General features: G+C 45.9%; 1 protein-coding gene across 1 annotated transcript in view; it reads left to right on the plus strand.

The window, feature by feature from the left end:
- Positions 1-4289: 4289 nt before the first annotated feature.
- Positions 4290-21913, plus strand: part of LRRC15 (leucine rich repeat containing 15) — a 39776-nt gene continuing 22152 nt past the window's right edge. The window contains exon 1 of the mRNA XM_086944290.1: positions 4290-4883. Within this exon, the coding sequence (XP_086800416.1) occupies positions 4877-4883 (7 nt within the window). The 5' untranslated portion in view covers positions 4290-4876. The remainder of the gene's footprint in view (positions 4884-21913) is intronic.

Consider the following 21913-nt stretch of genomic DNA (forward strand, 5'->3'; position numbering starts at 1 on the left):
GAGCGATGAGTAGGGGTACGATGCCAAGGTTTTTGGCGTGGTCTGTGGGTGTGGGTGGGCTTCCGAGAGTGGTGAGCCACCAGGTGTGGTCCCATGCTGATGGAGTGGTTCCAAGGACGAGGACTTCTGTCTTCTCTGCATTGAGTTTGAGGCAGCTCTTGGTCATCCAGGTTGCGACGTCTTGCATGCCTTTCTGGAAGTTGAGTTTTGCGGAGGTGGGGTCTCTGGTGAGGGAGAGGATGAGCTGGGTGTCGTTGGCGTAGGATACGATGTTTAGGCTGTGTTGTCGGATGATGGCTGCGAGGAGGGCCATGTAGATGTTTGCTCCAAATGGTTATTACAGCCTTGTTTTCACATTTGCTCATGTAATACGCCACTTCAGCAGAATTGCGAATGACTGTACAAATTCAGTCATGGGCCTATCTCCTTCATTAGGGCAGGTGGTCTGCGACCAGTAGCAAATGACCACTATGAGATACATCAACATCACTTTCATATCGACCATAGTACCTCCACTCCACATCTGGATTCTTTCTCAAGAGTAATCAAGAACATACTCTCATCAGTGATGCGCACATGCCTGGGTCACGTGACTTGCAATGAACATATAATCAAAGTTTTACCATTCAATGCTAGCTGACACTATAGGACTTGACCATTAGCAATGAAACACGTGACACAATAAATCTATCTGTAAGTGGCATGTTGTCCGCATGCTGTTGCTACCACTGGAGACTCAGTTGTACAACTTGGATAACTTGAGTGTTCCACTGGAATTAAAGTGTATGATAGGCCCTGGAAACCACTGGTAAATGTTTATGTTTTAATAGCATTTTATATACAGGGTATACTTTTATGGTTGTAATTATCCAAATAAAGTTTTCTTACTGACTGACACTGGTAAATGGCAGCAGCCAGCAAGTTGTTCCTCTCCGTGTCACAAAGGAGACGCCTGAAGATATTGTGTTGCAGCTTTGGTGTATCACATGCAGGCAGGTAGGGTTGTATTTTTTTACACCGGGCAAGGGATAGAAATAAAGGGGCAAATAGGGGCTGGTTTGTGTCTGTTCTTTTTTTGTTGCTTTGCCATGGCACAGTCCGGCATGTCTTGGCCCAATTAGAGCACAAATTGTGGAGCTGGGGAACTAGGTTCAAGTCTCAGCGTAGGCTCAACATCCTGTGTCTGGGCAAATCACTTATTTTATAATGAAACTGGTGCTCATGTAAAGCACTCCAGTACCTCCGAGTCGAGTTCACCCTATATAAAAGTGCAAAAAAAAAAAATCAATGTGGTTACATGTGCAGGAAAACCTAATGTCAGCTATGACTGATCCTCATCTTTCCTTTTACAATGTGCTCCTACCGCACTACTACCTCACAGTCTCGCCTTGGATCCTAGCGTCACCGACATTGTAAATCGCATTGTTAGGTTGTGCAGTAGGTGGTTAATCACTGTCTACTGCAGCCCCCGGGGCACTTGCTGTCACCAAGTGTTTCACACCTGTACACATCTGCCGACCAATGGGTAAACCTAGTCAACTAGAAGATGCCTTTTCAGTTCAACACAGCACTCTGACCTCACATATCAGACACCAATAGTGTTCACCGACAACTCGTTGAAATTGACGCATCCCCCTAACAGAGCAACAGACCTATTCATACACCTAGTAGCTCATTGTCTTTTAGGTGGCACATACTGGTACCTAAAGACTTCCCGCTCATGGTACCTTAAAAGCCGGATTTGACATCCCTTGACTACGCAACTGAATTAAACTCTACTCTGCAATGGAAATCTCCCAAATGTTTGGAGTCTAATCCTCAGAATTCTGAAACTGATGCAATGCCATACACCAAAGGGATATTGTGTATGTTACAGAAATCCCATCAGCACACAAAAACTCGTTTTAGGGTAAGATAATTTTGATCTGCATTCGTTCATCCTCTCGTGTTAGGGCACAACGGAGCTAAAACAGTGAAAAAGCCATCTAGGCGATCCTTGTGCTCAAACAATGTCATTGAATTTTTAGTAATAGACAGGGCCCCTGGAATTATGCGATGGGTAGAACCAAAGAGTACGGCAGGGTTCACTAAATTATGTGGCAATAAAAAAATGTATGGGGCATGAAGTGTCACATTTTGTGACATTATTAAAACATTATTTTGTCTTTTTAACACGTTAACGCTGTCTGGGCAAAGGTTACTCTTTATTAGCAACAGTTTAACACACACATATAGCAATAAGCTATTCAAAGGTGGCTAGACAACTTTTGCAAAAGTTCTTCCACTGTGTGGCAATTCAAGTTGCAGCGTTTTAGTAACATTTGGTCCGTTTGAGCTAGAAACAATTTTTTTGTAACATTTGCAAATTATGCAACAGATGATGGATCTTGCAAAAAAAGCTAGACATCCATATATATGTGGAAAATGCTGCCGCGACAGAATCACATCATTCTAGTGGCCCTAGTAGGAGATGGCACTGCAATGCAGTTTCATTTACATAGCGCTTTAACCCCTTCCAGGCTCATGACGAGCTGGGCTCGTCATGGTGTAGCCTCCTCGCACGCTGATGACGAGCCCAGCTCGTCATGTAACATAGAGTTCACAGATTCCCAGCACAGGAGGGGAAAAGCCATAGCAGCCAAGGTGTTAAACCCGGATGGGCTGCAGAAGAACTTTCAATGGACGGGTTGCATGCTATACTATGTTATGGACAACGAACTCTGAATTTCTGCCTAAATTGGATTAAAATGCCATTGTGTGTATATTTCTTTCCCAGCGAGGTGGATATGCTAGTTATTAGTAGCCAGGGCTTCCATTTGCTACCCCCTCCCTGAAGCTCAACATGGATAAGACTGAATTTCTGATCTTCAGCAAACACACCACCCTCTGGAATGACTCCTGGTGGCTGTCGGAACTTGGACCCAACCCCAAACCAAAAGACCACGCCTGCAACCTCAGTAATCCTCGACAGAGAACTCTCTATGAAACGCCAGGTCAACACCGTCTCCTCAGCATGCTTCCAAACACTTCGCAAATCTTCAAGTGGCTCCCGATTAGCACCAGGTAGATAGTAGCCCATGCCCTCATCACCAGCCGAATGGACTACGGCAGTGCACTCTATGCAGGCACCACCACCGAACTCATGCAAAGACTCCAGACGATCCAGAACGCAGCCGCCAGACTGATGCTCAACTTACCCAAGAGAACCCACATCACCCAGTACCTGAAAGACCTCCAATGGCTCCTGGTCCGAAGAGATGCCTCTTCAACCTCCTGACCCTCGCCTTCAAAGCCATCCCCAGTCTACGACCCACCTACATGAACCACCGCCTACACTTCCACGGCCCCCCAGAAACCTTTGCTCCGCACACCTCGCCCTTGCACAGATCCCCGCATATGCCGCTGCCGCGCTGGAATACGCTCCTTCTCCTATCACGCCGCCTGGAACACACTCCCCCTCCACCTCCGCACTGCACCTTTGCTGACAGCCTTCGGGAAGGGGCTCAAGACCTGGCTCTTCGACTGAGACCTGCAGCAAACACCTGGATACCCCCGGGGGGGACAGGCCATGGTCTACAAGTACGATCCGATTGAGTGATTGATTGATTGATTGTTGGACCAGACATATTTAACCCCTTGGCTGCGAGGTTAATTTTTCCACAGTGTGAGGGGGGGTGGGCGCAGTGCCGCGGTGCTCAGGACGGTTCCCGGCCTTTATGAGTCACGGTAGTCATGTGCTCATGACGGCCGGGAGTTGTCCGAAGTCCGCCCACTGATTAATTCGCCCGCACAGGCGGGGAATTAATCGCGCGTGGGCGGAGCGGCAATGTTCGGACGGCTTCCGGCAGTCATGAGCACAGGACTCATGACGGCAGGGAGCCGTCCTGAGCACGGAACCAGTTAAGGCATAGGCAATGTGGGCTATTGTTCACGGCTCCCATCTTCCAAGGGCCCCCCTGAGAAAATTATTTATCTCTATATATTACCCCAAATATCTCTGTCTCAACTTCTTTCGCTCTCTCTGCTTGCCTCTATTCCAGACTACTTCTATCCACACCCAGTGTCATCTTAAGTGTTTTGGGGCCCCTGCCAACACATATGTAGGCATTTTTTGTGTAGCTCCTTTTCAGAAATATAAGCTTCCCTAGAGAAGTTTTTAGTATATTTTATCCTCATATTTTCCCTAGGACATTCACCCCTCTGGTAACAATTATGACACATTCCTTCATGACTGCAGAGCCAGCCAGCCGTCAAAGAATGAATATAAACGTCTGAATCTCTGAGAACGTGGTCAGAGTTATATCTAGAAGCATGGGAATGGACGAGACGAGACATCAAATGCTGATAACAGCCTTTCCCCGGCCCTTCGCCCTTTCCTCAAACACTCAGCCTCGCCTTTCGACGCTATGAACCTCCTTTTTGGGCTGTTTGATTTTTCTTCCCCAGTCTGATTGGTCGGTCTGGTCCTTTACAATCCCAAGTGACCACAAACTTCCTGCAAACTTTTTTTTTTTCCCAAAGACTCCTTGTCCTGGGGAATGAATGAGCGCGCGCCGGTGGCTCAGTCACCACTGTCCAAGCTCTTCAGCCGGCACAGAGGAGAGAGACAGCCACCCAGTTCTGCCCGGGTCTCGCGTGCTCAGGGGCTGGTCACTGCACCGCTAGACGGGGGACGCCAGGCGGTGGGAAATCTGGGATTGCAAAAAAAAGGGGAAATCGCCTGGTGCTGAGATGTGCACAGAGACCTCACGCCGCTGATTCATTCACTTGCTTAAAAGGAGTGAGGGGGCAGAGCTCGCGCTCACAGCAGCACCAGCAGCAACCCCGGCCGCACCTCCCTCCGCGCGGCTCCACGTGGACTCGACCTTCCGCAGCAATGAGAGGTGAGCAGATCAGTTTTTCAAAAGTTTTTAATTTTCACTTTCTTTGTCCTTGTGGCTCAGACTGGATTTTAATCTTCAAATTCAGTTGAAGGGGGGGGGGGGGGGGGGGGGAGAGAGAGAAAAATGATTTTAGACAATGAGAAAAAACGTAATGGGAAACGCATCTGTTAAAGTAGCAGTTTTGCACTGTTTGCCCGGCAGTCGGTTAAATACATCTAAGGTTTCTTGTATCCACTGATTTAACACTCTAGAAAAAGGAGTGCAGGGGAGGTGCGGTTTTGTGGCTGAATAACTGTTTTCGGAACTCGGGGACCAGGCTGCAATTCCGGCGCCGCCACTTGAACCGCAGCCTTGTGTGATTCTGGTTAAGTCATTTTTTATCTCCCTATACATCGGATAAAAACAAATTTAGGAAGTAATGCAAAGTGGGCGTTTTGTGCCAAACTCCTCTGTGGATGGAGCGAAGACTGCATAACAGTGGACTGCGAGTCGGTTTTTGCATCACCTGGCATGCAATTAAGAAAATACCGATAAAAGGGCAGCTATCGGGCTGATGTAAAAATATATTTTTAAGGATACACTTTCACGTGATCAGGTCTAGTGTCTGTCATCATAGCAGCCTTTGGGGCCACCCTGGACCATTGTTAAAACTAATGTTTGCTTTGTTCAGACAGTGCATGTAAAGGAAGAGTCCAGTTGGTGTGCTTTCCTGTTAAATAAGAAATTGGAGATATTTCTTAGTAGCTGGACAAATGCCCTAATCTCGTGGCTACTGTACGTTCTTAACTCTTATCTCTTTGTCTTTGTTTTTATCTTACTTTCCCTCATTCTCTCTCCTCCCTTAAGCCCTCCCTCTCTTTCTTCGTGTCTCACCCTTTTCTCCCTCAGCCTCCTTTCTTTCTCTGGCCTCTCTCGCTCCCTCTCTCTTTGGTTCTTCTTCCCTCCATCTTTCTCCCACCCCCTCTCTTTGTCTTTGTTGTTATCTTACTTTCCCTCATTCTCTCTCCTCCCTAAGCCCTCCCTCTCTTTCTTCGTATCTCACCCTTTTCTCCCTCAGCCCACCCCCTTTCTTTCTCTGGGCTCTCTCATTCCCTCTCTCTTTGCTTCCTCCTCTCTTCATCTTTCTCCCCCCCACCTTCGTCTCCCTCTCTCTTTGACCCCTTCTCCCCCACCCCCGTCTCCCTCTCTCGTTCATACATCTTCTCCTCTCACTTTCCCAACCAGCATCACCGCTGCCCCCCTGTGCGCCGACAGCTATCGGGGCACACGGAAGAGACAACATGACAGCATCTGGGCAGACGGGCTTCTGCGTGAAATAAAATGAGGTTGTCCTGGAGATTATAATGCACTGGTGTTCAAAAGGATGCTGAGAGGATGTTGCTGTGCATAAACGTGTCTGGGGACATACTCTGTGGAAAACGGCCAGGGCAGTCGGCATTGAATCTGGGGAACTGGGGGGCATATTATCAAGAACGGAGTTAAAATTATCGCCGCTTTAGCAGCAGGAAACTGCCGCTAAAGCGGCGATAATGGGCTTGATAATATGCCCTTGTGAATTTCCATAGAAGCCCAGGTTCCGACCAGAGCCTGGGCTTCTATGGGAATTCAAAGGGGCCTATTATCAAGCTCATTATCGCCGCTTTAGCGGAAGTTTCCTGCCGCTAAAGCGGCGATAATTTTAACGTTGTCGTTGATAATATGCCCCTGGGTTCTAGTCTCGGCAGCGATGCTCACCATCCTGTGATTCTGGGCAATTCGCATAATCTCCCCGTGCCTAACAAAGATGAACGTACTCATCTATAACGTAACTGGTGCTCGTGTAAAGCGCTCTGATACCTTCGAGTCGAGTTTGCGCTATATAAAACTGAAAAAAATAATACATACAAGCATTGGCTTCAACAAACCAAAATGGACTGCGCTCCCCCCACCCAGGCAGCCAGAGCAGAGCCTGTCAGTAACCCCTCTCTGGGGAACACACCCGCCTCTCTTATCCACCCGGCAGAAGGAGGGAAAACTTGGGCACAAGGCTTTGCCACCCCCCGCCTCCCAAACAGGGTGTTCCCTGGGTCACAGGCGTCCCCCTCTCGCCCACAGCAGTGCGGGGTCTCAGCAGAATGCTCCGCCCTGACTGACCCTGGCCTGACCTCTTGACCGCCATACCCGGCCCGACCCTCCACCCCCAGTGACACTTTGCACCTGCTCTGAGCAGGTGGGACTGTCAGCGGATTTGGCACTTGAATCGCGGAAAACCCACTGGAAAAGGACCCTTTATTTCCGGGTCAGTGTAGTTACATCCAATTTCAGGGGCAAATCTCGTAATTTCCTGATTTTGGTGCAGGCATAGCCACGGCAATCTGAGATTATGACCCCAAAACCACCTCATAATGAGATTCGTAATGGCAAGATGGCTGCGTGAGTTAACGCTCCGGCTGACATCTGCAGTGGTCTGATGGACAAGAGATTGGATCCCACCGAGGGGACACAGCCATCCATCCACCTATGGTCGGCTAATGTCGTACCATTAAACAGGGTTATAGAAACACTTGTTTTACAGTGCTTAGAAACTGTAGATGTGCGGTATGGAGCTGCATATCAAAATATCACCTCTAAGTAGCCCCTGTGGTTTTTAGCACAAAAATTGGTCATCATGGGGCAGATTTACAAGGCCCTTGCGCCACTTTAGCGTCATGTTTAACATGGGAAAAGCGACACAAAAGTGGCGCAAGGGCCTTGTAATTAAGCCCAATGGTGTTTGATGCCCGGGCTAAAACCAGCGCAGTGGGTGCTCTGTTCTTAAAAGCGGGTAGAAGTTGTTTGCTCCCATTTTAGCATTACCGTTTGAGTACATATGACCCCGCTGGGACAGATTTACAAGGCATTTGGTGCCTGTAAGCGTAATTTAGGGGCATACAAAATAAATTTGTGATTCCAAATTCCACACACTTACTTATTCAAGGAATCAGTGTGTTAGGAGTTTTTAAAGATAAAATGTGCCATGACGTGAAAGAAGATTAACATTTCCATACAATTTTCTGGGGCAGATTTTCCACCAAGTGGAAACATCTTTAGTAGTAATTTTTGCCCTCTAGGGAAAATTCTGAAATGTACAAATTTTGTAGATTACCAGAAGCACTTCTGGGACTCTGTGAATCCCCGAAAAGTCGGAAATCTACTCCAAACACAGGGAAATCTACGAGAGTTTATTTTTGACTTTTTATAGCCATACTATGAATCTAGCCAATGAATTCTACAAGGTTGACGAGGCGCTCTTGTGGATTCGTTATTGGCTATCAGCACAAAAACACATGTGTGCTACACTCAGCGTCCCCATTTGACCGACATGTGTGATCCTGGCCAGCTGACATTATCTGCACGTGCCACAGCTCCCTCGGTTATAAAGAAGGGCATTTAAAGTCGGCGACTTTGTGCTGATCTTCTACTCAATTTCCCATGCATGGAAATACACAGAAAATAGTTTCCCTCACTGATTTAGTTGACGTAGGCAGCCAACGTCGTATTTGTTTACAGTATACTTTGCAATTATGTGGGTGTTCCTCATGACGCCTGGTCCTGTGATCACTTGAATTTTTTTAAATGGAAAATTGACTGGATCTCGCATAATCCCAGGTGCCTGGAATTTTATGTAAACATTTTAAGATTTTTTTTGGGCTAACTCAGATGTTTAACTGAGGAATCTTCACAAGTTGACCCTTTCTTGGTAAATGCACAGCTCGTCCTAGGGTCCTGCATGGAGGGACGGGCACTGTGGACTACAGATAAAGCCGTGCCCCGCTGTAGACAGAGTGAAGCGGCATGAGCAGCAAGAACCACAGACCCAAGAACCACAGACCGGAAGGGACAGATGGGAAAATTGCTCGGGGCAATATCCATCACCCCTCTGAACATGTCTGGGTGGTATGGGATGGAGAGGGCGTGGTGGTTGTTTTGTTATTTAAATTTCTAAAGTGCGACGGTTACCCGAAGGTGTCCTGGCGCTGGCTACTACCTTCTGAGCACAGACTATTAAGGAGATACTACACATTAAAAAACCAGGTTTTTAATCCCTTCCTAAATGCCATGAGATCAGCGGCAGTTCTAAGATGGAAGGGAAGGTCATTCCGGGTGACAAACCTTCTCCCTCCCCACGTGGCTTTTTTGATGGGGGGTACCATCACCAGCTTAGCTCCTAAGGAGCGAATAGTTCTTTTAGGGGTATACCATTGAAACCGCTGCCTCAGCTGGAAGCCAATGACATCTTTTGATTTCCTTAGAAACCAAAAAAAATTCGGTGTGCCGGGTAAGCAACCATGCTGCCGCGTTTTGCAGAAATTGGAGTTTATTTAAATATCGTTCTTGAATGTCCAGGTAGAGGCCGTTGCAATAGTTCAACCTTGATAAAATAAGAGATGTAACAACTGTACGTTGACTGTCTTCCGGCAGGAATGGCATTATTTTCTTGATCATTCTAAGAGATCATTCTAAGAGAATGAAAGGTGGCTGAGGCAACAGCATTTGTCCGATCACCAAAGTTTAGTTTGTCATCAACTATGACTCCCAGGTTCTTAGGTTTCCTAGTGGGTTTGGGGTTGTGGGATGATAATGCTGTGGGTTATGTGGGATAGCAGAGGTGGTAGGTTTTGTGTGGCGACAGATGCTGTGGGTGTTGTGAGATGGTAGCTTTCATGGTGCGGTTGGGCAACAGATGCTGTGGGTTTTGTAGTATGACAGTAGTGATGGGTGTGCAGAGGCGACATATTGTGGCGTGTTGTGGAATAGTAACTTTTGTCGGTGTTGTAGGATGACAGATCCTGTGGGATGGCTAACATGGCGTATAAGCTTGGAGTAAAATTCATTGACATCCAATAGATGGCGCATCGCTCTAGAAGGCATCTTTGTAGGTTCCTCAGGACTCCTTGGATTGTGCCAGGAATCAGCATTTACAGCGCTGAGTTAGACTTTGAGGAAGGCTCACTGGGAGACAACACATTTTGCATCTCCGGAGACCCCTCAGACTCCTTGAATGGTACCTCAAGAACCCATAGGTGCATTACGGTGTTAGACTTTGAGAGAAGCTCATTGCAGCACAATAGCGGGTGCATCGCTATAGTAAGCATTGCTGTAGATTCACCGCGGACTCCTTGAATCATACCTTGAGATTCAATACGCACGGTGCCATGTTAGACGTTTTCTGGAAAGCTCATTGGAAGACAGGAGCTGGCGCGTCATTCTAGGAAGCTCCGCTGGAGACCCTCAGGATATGTAGACATGTGATCCGGGCCCTGAGATGCTCTTCTATTTATATCGTGCGACTAATCAGACGGTTCAAAGGGACTCTTGGAGCAGGTCCTGGAAAGGCATGTGGTTTCGAGCAGAGGGATTATGTTCACTGCTCCCCAGCCGGTTTTTGTTAGTCTTTACAAGGGCGCCAAGACACATGGTCTTAATATTGGCAAGACAGCCAAGCGCTAGGGAAGCCAGGAGACTCGCATGGCCGCGGCTTTCGCGATTTACACAGGAGTCTCGTGCACATCACAGTTGACAGACAGAAGTTTCAACGTGGGCTTTGTAGCATTATATTTCACAAATGTTGGCCAAATTATGTCCCTGGGTCCGGGGGGCTTGGCTAGCCTGGTTTCCCAAAACACATTTCAATGCAGTTTCTTTATAGACACTTTGTACTCAATTTTCAACCAGCCAAACCACATTACTGAGGTGATGCATGAACCAAAACCCAGCTCTTTTACAGGAGCCATCTCAATATTCCTGGTTTGGCTCAACGTTGAGTGCAGACAAATCACATGATTCAAAAATTAAATCAGTCGTGATGGAACTGTGCCCTTGTTGTGCCTGGAGTCCTATCACAATGCTGAAACCAGCAATAAGTACAGATGTTGTGCAGGGCTGTAGTGTTACAGAAGCTTAGAACCAAAGTCAGTGTGCATTAGTGTGAAGAAACCGCAGGTAAAATGGCTTCCACTGCTCCTGGACATGCAGTGGTCTAATGCGGGTAAATATCTCAGATAGAATGCTAGGGGTTTGCATCTCAGATAGAATGCAAGGAGGTTGCATCTCAGATAGAATGCTAGGCGGTTGCATCTCAGATAGAATGCTAGGGGTTTGCATCTCAGATAGAATGTTAGGGGTTTGCATCTCAGATAGAATGCTAAGGGTTTGTATCTCAGATAGAATGCTAGGGGTTTGCATCTCAGATAAAATGTTAGGGGTTTGCATCTCAGATAGAATGCTAGGGGTTTGCATCTCAGATAGAATGCTAGGGGGTTTGCATCTCAGATAGAATGCTAGGGGGTTTGCATCTCAGATATCATGTTAGGTGTTTGCATCTCAGATAGAATGCAAGGGGGTTTGCATCTCAGATATAATGTTAGGGGTTTGCATCTCAGTTAGAATGCTAATGGTTTGCATCTCAGATAGAATGCTATGGGGTTTGCATCTCAGATAGAATGCTAGGGGTTTGCATCTCAGATAGAATGCTAAGGGTTTGCATCTCAGATAGAATGCTAGGGGGTTTGCATCTCAGATAGAATGCTAAGGGTTTGCATCTCAGATAGAATGCTAGGGGGTTTGCATCTCAGATAGAATGCTAATGGTTTGCATCTCAGATAGAATGCTGGGGGTTTGCATCTCAGATAGAATGCTAATGGTTTGCATCTCAGATATAATGTTACGGGTTTGCATCTCAGTTAGAATGCTAATGGTTTGCATCTCAGATAGAATGCTATGGGGTTTGCATCTCAGATAGAATGCTAGCGGTTTGCATCTCAGATAGAATGCTAAGGGTTTGCATCTCAGATAGAATGCTAGGGGGTTTGCATCTCAGATAGAATGCTAGGGGGTTTGCATCTCAGATAGAATGCTAAGGGTTTGCATCTCAGATAGAATGCTAGGGGGTTTGCATCTCAGATAGAATGCTAATGGTTTGCATCTCAGATAGAATGCTGGGGGTTTGCATCTCAGATAGTATGCTAATGGTTTGCATCTCAGATAGAATGCTAGGGGGTTTGCATCTCAGATATAATGCTAGGGGTTTGCATCTCAGATAGAATATTAGGGGTTTGCATCTCAGAAAGAATGATAGGGGTTTGCTCTGCCAACTGGAATTCCTACCTTGTAGGCAATAACTACCACTATCGGTCGAACATGCTGGGCCAAGAGCGCAGTCTCGGCCTCCTCCTTGACACGCGACTCTGACAACTGGCTGCTCGCCGTCTTCCAGCTCTCAGTCGGACTTGGACCTAGAAGATGCCGGTCAGAGCCAGGAGAGTGGAGAGGAGGAAGAATTGTGATTTAGGAACTGGAAGAGATTTTCAGAGAGCTGAGTTGAAAAGGGTAGTAGTATGGGGAGACTTTGTTGGACACAAAAGATAGAGCCTTTGGAAACTGAAGTGTTTAGGTGGGCAGTATCCTCATTAATGCCATGTCCATCACATCCACCTTAAGGCCCTAGTCAGTTTTGGGACAGTAAGCTTTACTGCCTGCCCCAGATTCTCTTAGGCTACAGAGGTTTGTCCCATGCAAAGTGTGGTGGTCAAGTTTCCCTGTGATTCCACCACTCAAGGTCTAATTGCCCCACCACACTCTCTACTACTCCCCCCACCCTGAAAAACAAGCTTTTAATGACAGCACGGTTCCTTCCGGCTTGCTGCCTTGGGGAGGAGAGGGGGGTAACCTGCTACTTGCAAGCTCTTGCCATCGGAGGAGGTTGGCCACCACTTCACTAGAGCTCTGCTCACCCACGCAGATGCACCTTTGGTGCACATTTGTCCCCCCTGATTCTTGGTCACACTTGACCACCTTATAAAAAGACCCAGCTGGAGATCAGCTTCCTGCCCCCAAAATAGATTTTATGGGCTGTGGCAGCAGTAACTTTGGTGTGGTGGGTGTGTGTGTGTGTGTGTATATATATATATATACTAGCGGCCCGTCCCGACGTTGTCCGGGTAAAAAAAGGCTAGGCAGCAATGGTTTTAGTATTGAAAATAACATTTACTTCAAAACTTCATGGTACACCACATTTCGTGTTTCATGAGAATCAGGAAGTAGAATAAATTGGTTATCGGAATTCCCCGACCTCGATAGCGCGACATATAACTGTCCATGAGTGAAGCAGTCCTCTCGTAAGTGTATCCCAATGACTTTGTATGTCTGACCTTGTGATTTGTTAATGGTGGATGCAAAAGCAATGTTAATAGGGAATTGTAAGCGTTTGAATTGAAATGGTAGATCAGTAGGGATCATGGGTATCCAGGGAATATGGGCTAACTGTCCTGCAGCAGGGCCAGTGAGAATAGTAGTCTCTATTACATAAGGTAAAAGAGATTTAACTTGTAGGCGCGTCCCATTGCAGAGATTTGGTGGATGTAGGTTGTGTAATAACATGATAGGAACACCTACTTTCATTGGAGTGTATGTGGGGGAAGCCCTGAAGGGTGAAGTGAGTTGAGGAATTCTTGGGGATAATGCACAGCGTCTTGTGTATCTAATACTGTATCAATGGAATTATGTATTGTGGTTTCACCTGGGAATAGTTGTAGTATGTGTTCATTACTATGATGCACTGCAGAGTTTCGGGCGGCAACTATAGACCTTCGCAAATCCATTTGTAATCTTTGCTGAGAAGATGCTTGATGTCTGGGTAAACATGTTGTATGAGTTCATGTAGGGTACAGAGACGCTTACCTAAGTTTTGTATGTTGATAAATCCATTTGTGTCAGGTATGTCTCCGTTGGTCACTTCTATTAGAAGATCTGCAAATTGTGTATCCCCACCTCCTAAATGTGTCCTCATGTTAGTGCGCAAGGTAATAGATTGTACAGCGTTCCATAGGTGTGATGCTTTTAGTATATCAGCCCGCGTTCCTGTAGGCACCACAGGAAGAGTTTGTCGGAAGCCAACAGCAAACACAAAAGTAACACCTCCAATTATGTTGGATGAATTTCTAATGTCTTTGAGAGTTCTGTCAACTGCCTCAATATGTGAGCGGTGTGTCATTGTACATTCGTCCCACATGATAAGAGACACATTTTGAAGCAGTTTCCCCAAAGGTCAGTTTTTCCGAATAGAACATATTGAATCCTTTTCAAGGAAAACTGTTAGAGGCAGTTCAAAGGCAGAATGTGCTGTTTTCCCAGCTGTTAGCAAAGTGGCAGCTATTCCAGATGAAGCAACAGCTAGAGCCAAATTCCCAGAAGATCGAACTTTGGCAAGTATGAGGTTGATTAGGTAAGTCTTTCCTGTGCCCCCGAGGGCGTCTATGAACAGTAGTTTGCCTTACTTCTTTTCAACACTATCAACTATGGTGTTGTAGGCGAGTTGTTGATTGGGAATAAGCATGGGCGAATTTTGCGAATCTCGCGTTCGCGAATTTTGCGGATTTGCGAACTCGCAATCCGCAAAATCCGCGAATTCTTGCGAATTTGCGGATTTTTTTTTTTGTGTGTTTGCGCGGGTTTCTGCCAGTTCGCGAGGGTTTTGTACAATGTCGCAAATTGCGAACTTACCTGTCGGGTCGCAAGTTTCGCGAACTTGTTGTTTCTACGTGTCCAGCCTGTTTGGGACACTCTTCTTCATCACTGCCACTCTCTGTCACCACTGCCACTCTCTGACTACTCATGCCACCCTCTGGCCCACCCATGCCACCCTCTGTTTCATCACAGCACCCTCTGGTTGTCCAGTCAATGTACATTATTGTGGCAACGCAAGCACACCTTCCCTGCCTCAAGTGACCTGAATTAATTTGGGGCTGATTAATGTGTCACAGAATATTTTTTTAGCTGGCACCTGCTTCCTTAGTGCTTCCTGATTAGTGATCTTTTGCACTTGCTAAGTGCTTTCATTGTTGCAAAATTAGTTACAACACCTGCCCTGCCCCAACTGACAATAATGAATTAGGGGCTGATTAATGGATTTGAACCTCCAGCCTGGCTCCTGCTTGTCTCCCTTAGCTGTAATTCAGGACCTTTGTGGCATATGTGTAACTATTCTGAGGTTCAGAGCAGGGTCACATAATAGTTGCAACTGGCAACTGAACTCTGGAGGGGCCCCTCAGGAAGCACTACAGGAAATGGCTACTAATGATGAGCCTGAACTTTTGAACCTGGTAAGTAGTTTCAGTTTTGCTAAGATCGTATTTCTGCAATTTTGCACTTATTCGCGGGGCGCGAAGTTGTACTGGGAAGCCGCGAACTCACGCGAACAGTGCGAGCAGTGCGAGCAAAATCCGCTGCTCGCGGATTTGCGGATTTTGCGGGAGATTCGCGAATCTCGCGGATTGCGAATTTACCGAAAATCCGCAAAATCCGCGAGCGAAACGGATTTTCCGCCCATGCTTAATTGGGAACTAAGTTAGGCAAGTGTTGAGCAAGGTAGTTATTTAGCTCTGGAATATTGTGTGCGGTAGCGATATTGTGGTATCCAGTTAGGTTAGTTCGGACCGCTGGCGGCAGGCTGAAATCTTGTAAGGACTTCTCGCTTAATAGATACAGTGAGTCTTCAATTTCTATAAGTCCTTGATTTATGATTTCATTGTTGATAGCAGCCCGTGCTGACGTTGTCCGGGTATTAATTGCTGCCAGCCAGTAGTATATTGTTTTGTAGGATTTCGTTTTGATAGCATTTCTTATCTGTGACAGGCCTGTGAAACGCTCCAATTCAAAGTGCACTGCTGATGCACTTAAGAGTGCGCGTTCAGTAGTGTGTGAACTCGAGTTTCCCTTCTTTATTTTTCCTTGCAATATTATATAGCGACAACATGGCATAAGCACAATTTACATTACAGAAGAACACATTCATTTGTGGTAGGCACGGGGAGACAAAGCAATTTGCCTGGAATCACAGGATGTTGAGCTGATGCCGAGATTCGAACGTAGCTCCCCAGCTCTAAAGTTCGCAATTCTAGAACTTGTGGCGGGAGGTGTGTCTAAAAGTGTACGTTGGTGCTGGCCATCAATAAGAGAGACCTGTGCATTTTTCAAATGGGTGGTGAAAAAATATGAGTATTTTGCTGGAGATGTGGGCCGCCGTGCCACCAATGTACTTACCGGGGGAGGGTAAACACCGATTATTCCGCAACTTTCTTTCCGCATACCATCACTCCGCATACTTTCATTACGAAAGTACCATGACTCCGCAATGCCATTATAAGGCATGGCATTACATTTTATATGCTTTTACTACGCATACATTTACAACGAAATTCGTTGTAAATGCATGAATGGCAAAAGCATGTTTTTTTAATGTTTGGATAAGGTAAGTATGGGTATAAGGGTATATGTTTTGGGGTCCTGAGGTATATGTTTAGGGGTGTTTGGGTATTTTAAGGGTTCAGATATAGTTTTGGGTTTGGGGTACAGGGGTAGTTTTAGGGTTTAGGGATAGGTATGGGTTTTGGGGTACAGGGGTATTTTTAGGGTTCAGGGCTAGGTTTGGGTTTTGGGGAATAGGGGTATTTTTAGGGTTCAGGGGTAGGTTTGGGTTTTGGGGTACAGGGGTATTTTTAGGGTTCAGCGGTAGGTTTGTTTTTTGGGGTACAGTGGTATTTTTAGGGTTCAGGGCTAGGTTTGAGTTTTTGGGTACAGGGGTATTTTAAGGGTTCAGAGCTAGGTTTGGGTTTTGGGGTACAGAGGTATTTTAGGGTTCAGGGGTAGGTTTGGGTTTTGGGGTACAGGGGTATTTTTAGGGTTCAGGGCTAGGTTTGGGTTTTGGGGTACAGGGGTATTTTTAGGGTTCACGGGTAGGTTTGGGTTTTGGGGTACAGGGGTATTTTATGGGTTCAGGGCTAGGTTTGTGTTTTGGGGTACAGGGGTATTTTAGGGTTCAGCGGTAGGTTTGTGTTTTGGGGTACAGTGGTAATTTTAGGGTTCAGGGCTAGGTTTGGGTTTTGGGGTACAGGGGTATTTTTAGGGTTATGGGGTAGGTTTGGGTTTTGGGGTACAGGGGTATTTTAAGGGTTCAGGGGTAGGTTTGGGTTTTGAGGTACAGGGGTATTTTTAGGGTTTAGGGATAGGTTTGGGTTTTGGGGTACAGGGTATATTTATAGGGTTAAGATGGGTTAATGTTTAAGGGTGTTGGGGTATTTTAAGGAGTAAGGGTGGGTTATGATCATGGGGTGCAGGGGTATTTAAAGGGAGCAGAGTGGGATTAGCACACTATATGAGACATGGCATGAAGGGTGGAACGTACCACATGCCCCCAGTGTTTGTCACGCCCCCAGCACACGCCCCAGCACACGCCCACAGCACAACGCAGACACGCCCACAAGGGACTACTTTGCTGGCACTGTTCTTTTACGTTTTAAATGTATATGGTGGGCGTCTGTATAGCCTATGTCCTTCTGCTGCAACTGCCCTTTCCAATGCTGTATTGGGTGTTGTGATTGGTGCTGTGGTTCCTGAGATTACCCGCCTCAAAGGTTTGGGCTCTCTCTTTATATTATTAGTATGGATATATATATATATATATATATATATATATATATATATATATATATATATATATATATATATATATATATATAGTATGTTATATGTGTGTGTGTGTGTGTGTGTGTGTGTGTGTGTATATATATATATATATATATATATATATATATATATATACTAGCAACCCGTCCCGACGTTGTCCGGGTATGAATTGCTGCCGGCCAGTAGTATATTGTTTTGTAGGATTTAGTTTTGATAGCATTTCTTATCTGTGACAGGCCTGTAAAACGCTCCGATTCACAGTGCACTGCTGATGCACTTAAGAGTGCTCGTTCAGTAGTGTGTGAACTCGAGTTTCCCTACTTTATTTTTCCTTGCAATATTATATAGCGCGAACTCGACAACATGGCATGAGCACAATTTACATTACAGAAGAACACATTCATTTGTGGGAGGCACGGGGAGACAAAGCGATTTGCCTCGAATCACAGGATGTTGAGCTGATGCTGAGATTCGAACGTAGCTCCCCAGCTCTAAAGTTCACAATTCTAGAACTTGTGGCGGGAGGTGTGTCTAAAAGTGTATGTTGGTGCTGGCCATCAATGAGAGAGACCTGTGCATTTTTCAAATGGGTGGTGAAAAAATATGAGTATGTTGCTGGAGATGTGGGCCGCCGTGCCACCAATGTACTCACCGGGGGAGGGTAAACACCCATTATTCCGCAACTTTCTTTCCACATACCATCACTCCGCATACTTTCATTACGAAAGTACCATGTCTCCGCAATGCCATTATAACGCATGGCATTACATTTTATATGCTAATACCACGCATACATTTACAACAAAATTCATTGTAAATGCATGAATGGTAAAAGCATTTTTTTTTTTATGTTTGGATAAGGTAAGTATGGGTATAGGGGTATATGTAAGCACGGAGGGGTGGGAGGGGGTTAAGCCGACAGATGACGGAATAGGCAAAATTAAATAAATAAATGAATCCTATTCCGTCGTCTATTGACTCCCTCCCTCCCTCCCCCACCGCCCCACCCAACTGCGCTTACCTGCACATCCCGCGGCTGGCAGTTTGCGGATATAGGTTGTTCTACATAAAGGTAATATGAGTTCTGGCGTTGCTGTGGGGCTAGGGGAAAGTCGAAGAGATGAAACCACAGAATGTCGTTTTCTACTCGGCAGAGTCCAGGAGTACCAAGGGCAACTCAGGACTGCATTAGGCTACTCCTAATTGATGTCTTCGAGCATTTAATTGGAAGTCAAGGCCAGAATGCACTAGTTCTGGTTTTACCCCAGCCACTTAGCGCACATTTTACCCACACTAAAAACAAAAACAAAATAGTAATGCAGTAAACACATTTATGCACGTTACTACCCATTTTTTCCTACTTCAACTTTGGTGCAATGGTACTTGCTCCATTTTGTTTATGCACCTGCAAAAAACATAGGCATGACCCCATCAGTGTTACAACATTGAATCCTTTTTGATCTTTAGCACGGGCACCTGCTAGTGTACACACACCACACACACACACACACACACACTGTCTCTCTCTCAATCTGTCTGTCTGTCAGTCTCGTTGTAACAGAAGCCAGACACCGAATCTTGAAAACAGCTGCTGCTGCAGGGGATCAGGAGAAGAAAGAATACAGTTTACAAAACCCGAATGGCACATTCCCAGAGCACATGCCCAAACACTCAGCCTTTAAATACGACCCCCCACTTTTAAAAACCAACAGGTGCAGCGACAATTCATCTCCTGCCGTCCGAACACCACCTTAGGTCGTGGGAAATAGCACGGAGTAAGATAAGACAACGAAAGATAAAAGGCAGAGATGGCTGCAAAAGATGTGAGAAATGCATGAAAAAGTAAACGATGTGAACAGTAAAGTGAGGATCCATACACAGAAGATCCGTATGAAACTATAGAAAAAGACAGAGGAGGGGGGAGGAGAGAAGGGATGGAGAGAGCACGTTTGGAGAAAATTAGGTTGGGGGATGGGGGGGAATGTGTCATTAGACAATATTTAGTAGTTTCACAGATTCACCCACAACCCGAGCAGCGAAAGTCAGAATACCACAATTTTCCCAGCACCAATCCTACCACGTAAAAGTACCAGAATTTGTGGGGGAGAAAACAACTGAGAAATGTGTTGCCATGAAACAACATGGTGATATACAATAATATATACATACATACACACCTATATATATATATATATATATATATACTAGCAGCCCGCCCCAGCGTTGCCCGGGGCAGAAGGGGGCTGGGGCAGCATTTCAGGCTTGCGTGCACTCCCGCCCCGGCCCGCCACGACATTTCCACCCCTCCCTTCACTCAGCCGCACATGTTCCGCCTCCTCCCAGCACTTCACTGAGCCGCACACGTTCCACCTCCTCCCAGCGCTACTGCGCTTCACCTACCTCAGCCCGACTTCACCGCTCCTCGTTCCGCCTCCTCACATCAGCCCGACTTTACCGCTCCTCCTGAGCCGCACACATTCCGCTCCTCCTCCTCCTCCGCTTCATGTATCTCAGCCCGACTTCACCACTGCTGTCCGCCGCTCCTCCCCGCGCTAGATGATGTCAGCACGCACGTCCATGTTGTTAGCGCACACGGCCGGCGCTACTTCTTCGGGACTACTTTTTTTATTGTTTATTTTTTAAATAACGTTTATTTTTATTTTTTTATAGCCTATGTCCATCTACAGGACCCCCCCTTTCCAACGCTGTATTGGGTGTTGCGATTGGTGGTGTACTTTTCGAGTTTACCTCACAGTTCTCTCTTTATAATAGTAGTATAGATATATATATATATATATATATATATATATATATATATATATATATATATATATATATATATATATATATATATATATATATATATATATATATATATATATACTAGCAGCCCATCCCGACGTTGTCCGGGTATGAATTGCTGCCAGCCAGTAGTATATTGTTTTGTAGGATTTCGTTTTGATAGCGTTTCTTATCTGTGACAGGCCTGTGAAACGCTCCGATTCACAGTGCACTGCTGATGCACTTAAGAGTGCGCGTTCAGTAGTGTGTGAACTCGAGTTTCCCTACTTTATTTTTCCTTGCAATATTATATAGCGCGAACTCGACAACATGGCATGAGCACAATTTACATTACAGAAGAACACATTCATTTGTGGGAGGCACGGGGAGACAAAGCGATTTGCCTGTAATCACAGGATGTTGAGCTGATGCAGAGATTCGAACGTAGCTCCCCAACTCTAAAGTTCGCAATTTCGCAATTCTAGAACTTGTGGCGGGAGGTGTGTCTAAAAGTGTATGTCGGTTCTGGCCATTAATGAGAGAGACCTGTGCATTTTTCAAATGGGTGGTGAAAAAATATGAGTATGTTGCTAGAGATGTGGGCCGCCGTGCCACCAATGTACTTACCGGGGAGGGTAAACACCCATTATTCCACAACTTTCTTTCGGCATACCATCTCTCCGCATACTTTCATTACGAAAGTACCATGACTCCGCAATGCCACTATAACGCATGGCATTACATTTTATATGCTTTTACCACGCATACATTTACAACGAAATTCGTTGTAAATGCATGAATGGTAAAAGCATGTTTTTTTTTATTGCTTGGATAAGGTAAGTATGGGTATAGGGGTATATGTTTTGGGGTACTGAGGTATATGTTTTGGGGTGTTTGGGTATTTAAGGGTTCAGATATAGTTTTGGGTTATGGGGTACAGGGGTAGTTTTAGGGTTTAGGGATAGGTATGGGTTTTGTGGGTACAGGGGTATTTTTAGGGTTCAGGGCTAGGTTTGGGTTTTGGGGTATAGGGGTATTTTTAGGGTTATGGGGTAGGTTTGGATTTTGGGGTACAGGGGTATTTTAAGGGTTCAGGGCTTGGTTTGGGTTTTGGGGTACAGGGGTATTTTTAGGGTTCAGTGCTAGGTTTGAGATTTTGGGGTACAGCGGTATTTTAGGGTTCAGGGGTAGGTTTGGGTTTTGGGGTACAGGGTTACTTTTAGGGTTCAGGGTTAGGTTTGGGTTTTGGAGTATAGGGGTATTTTTAGGGTTCAGGGGTAGGTTTGAGTTTTGGGGTACAGGGGTATTTTAAGGGTTCAGGGCTAGGTTTGGGTTTTGGGGTACAGGGGTATTTTAGGGTTCAGAGGTAGGTTTGGGTTTTGGGGTACAGTGGTATTTTTAGGGTTCAGGGTTAGGTTAGGGTTTTGGGGTACAGGGGTATTTTTAGGGTTCAGGGGTAGGTTTGAGTTTTGAGGTACAGGGGTATTTATAGGGTTCAGGGCTAGGTTTGGGTTCTGGGGTACAGGGGTATTTTTAGGCTTTAGGGATAGGTTTGGGTTTTGGGGTACAGGGTATATTTATAGGGTTAAGATGGGTTAGTGTTTAAGGGTGTTGAGGTATTTTAAGGAGTAAGGGTGGGTTATGATTATGGAGTGCAGGGGTATTTAAAGGGAGCAGGGTGGGATTAGCACACAATATGAGAAATGGCATGAAGGGCGGAACGTACCACACGCCCCTAGCGTTTGCCACGCCCCCAGCACACGCCCACA

The sequence above is a fragment of the Lissotriton vulgaris genome, chromosome 11 (genome assembly GCF_964263255.1).
Source record: "Lissotriton vulgaris chromosome 11, aLisVul1.2, whole genome shotgun sequence".
NCBI classification, from domain to species: Eukaryota; Metazoa; Chordata; class Amphibia; order Caudata; family Salamandridae; genus Lissotriton; species Lissotriton vulgaris.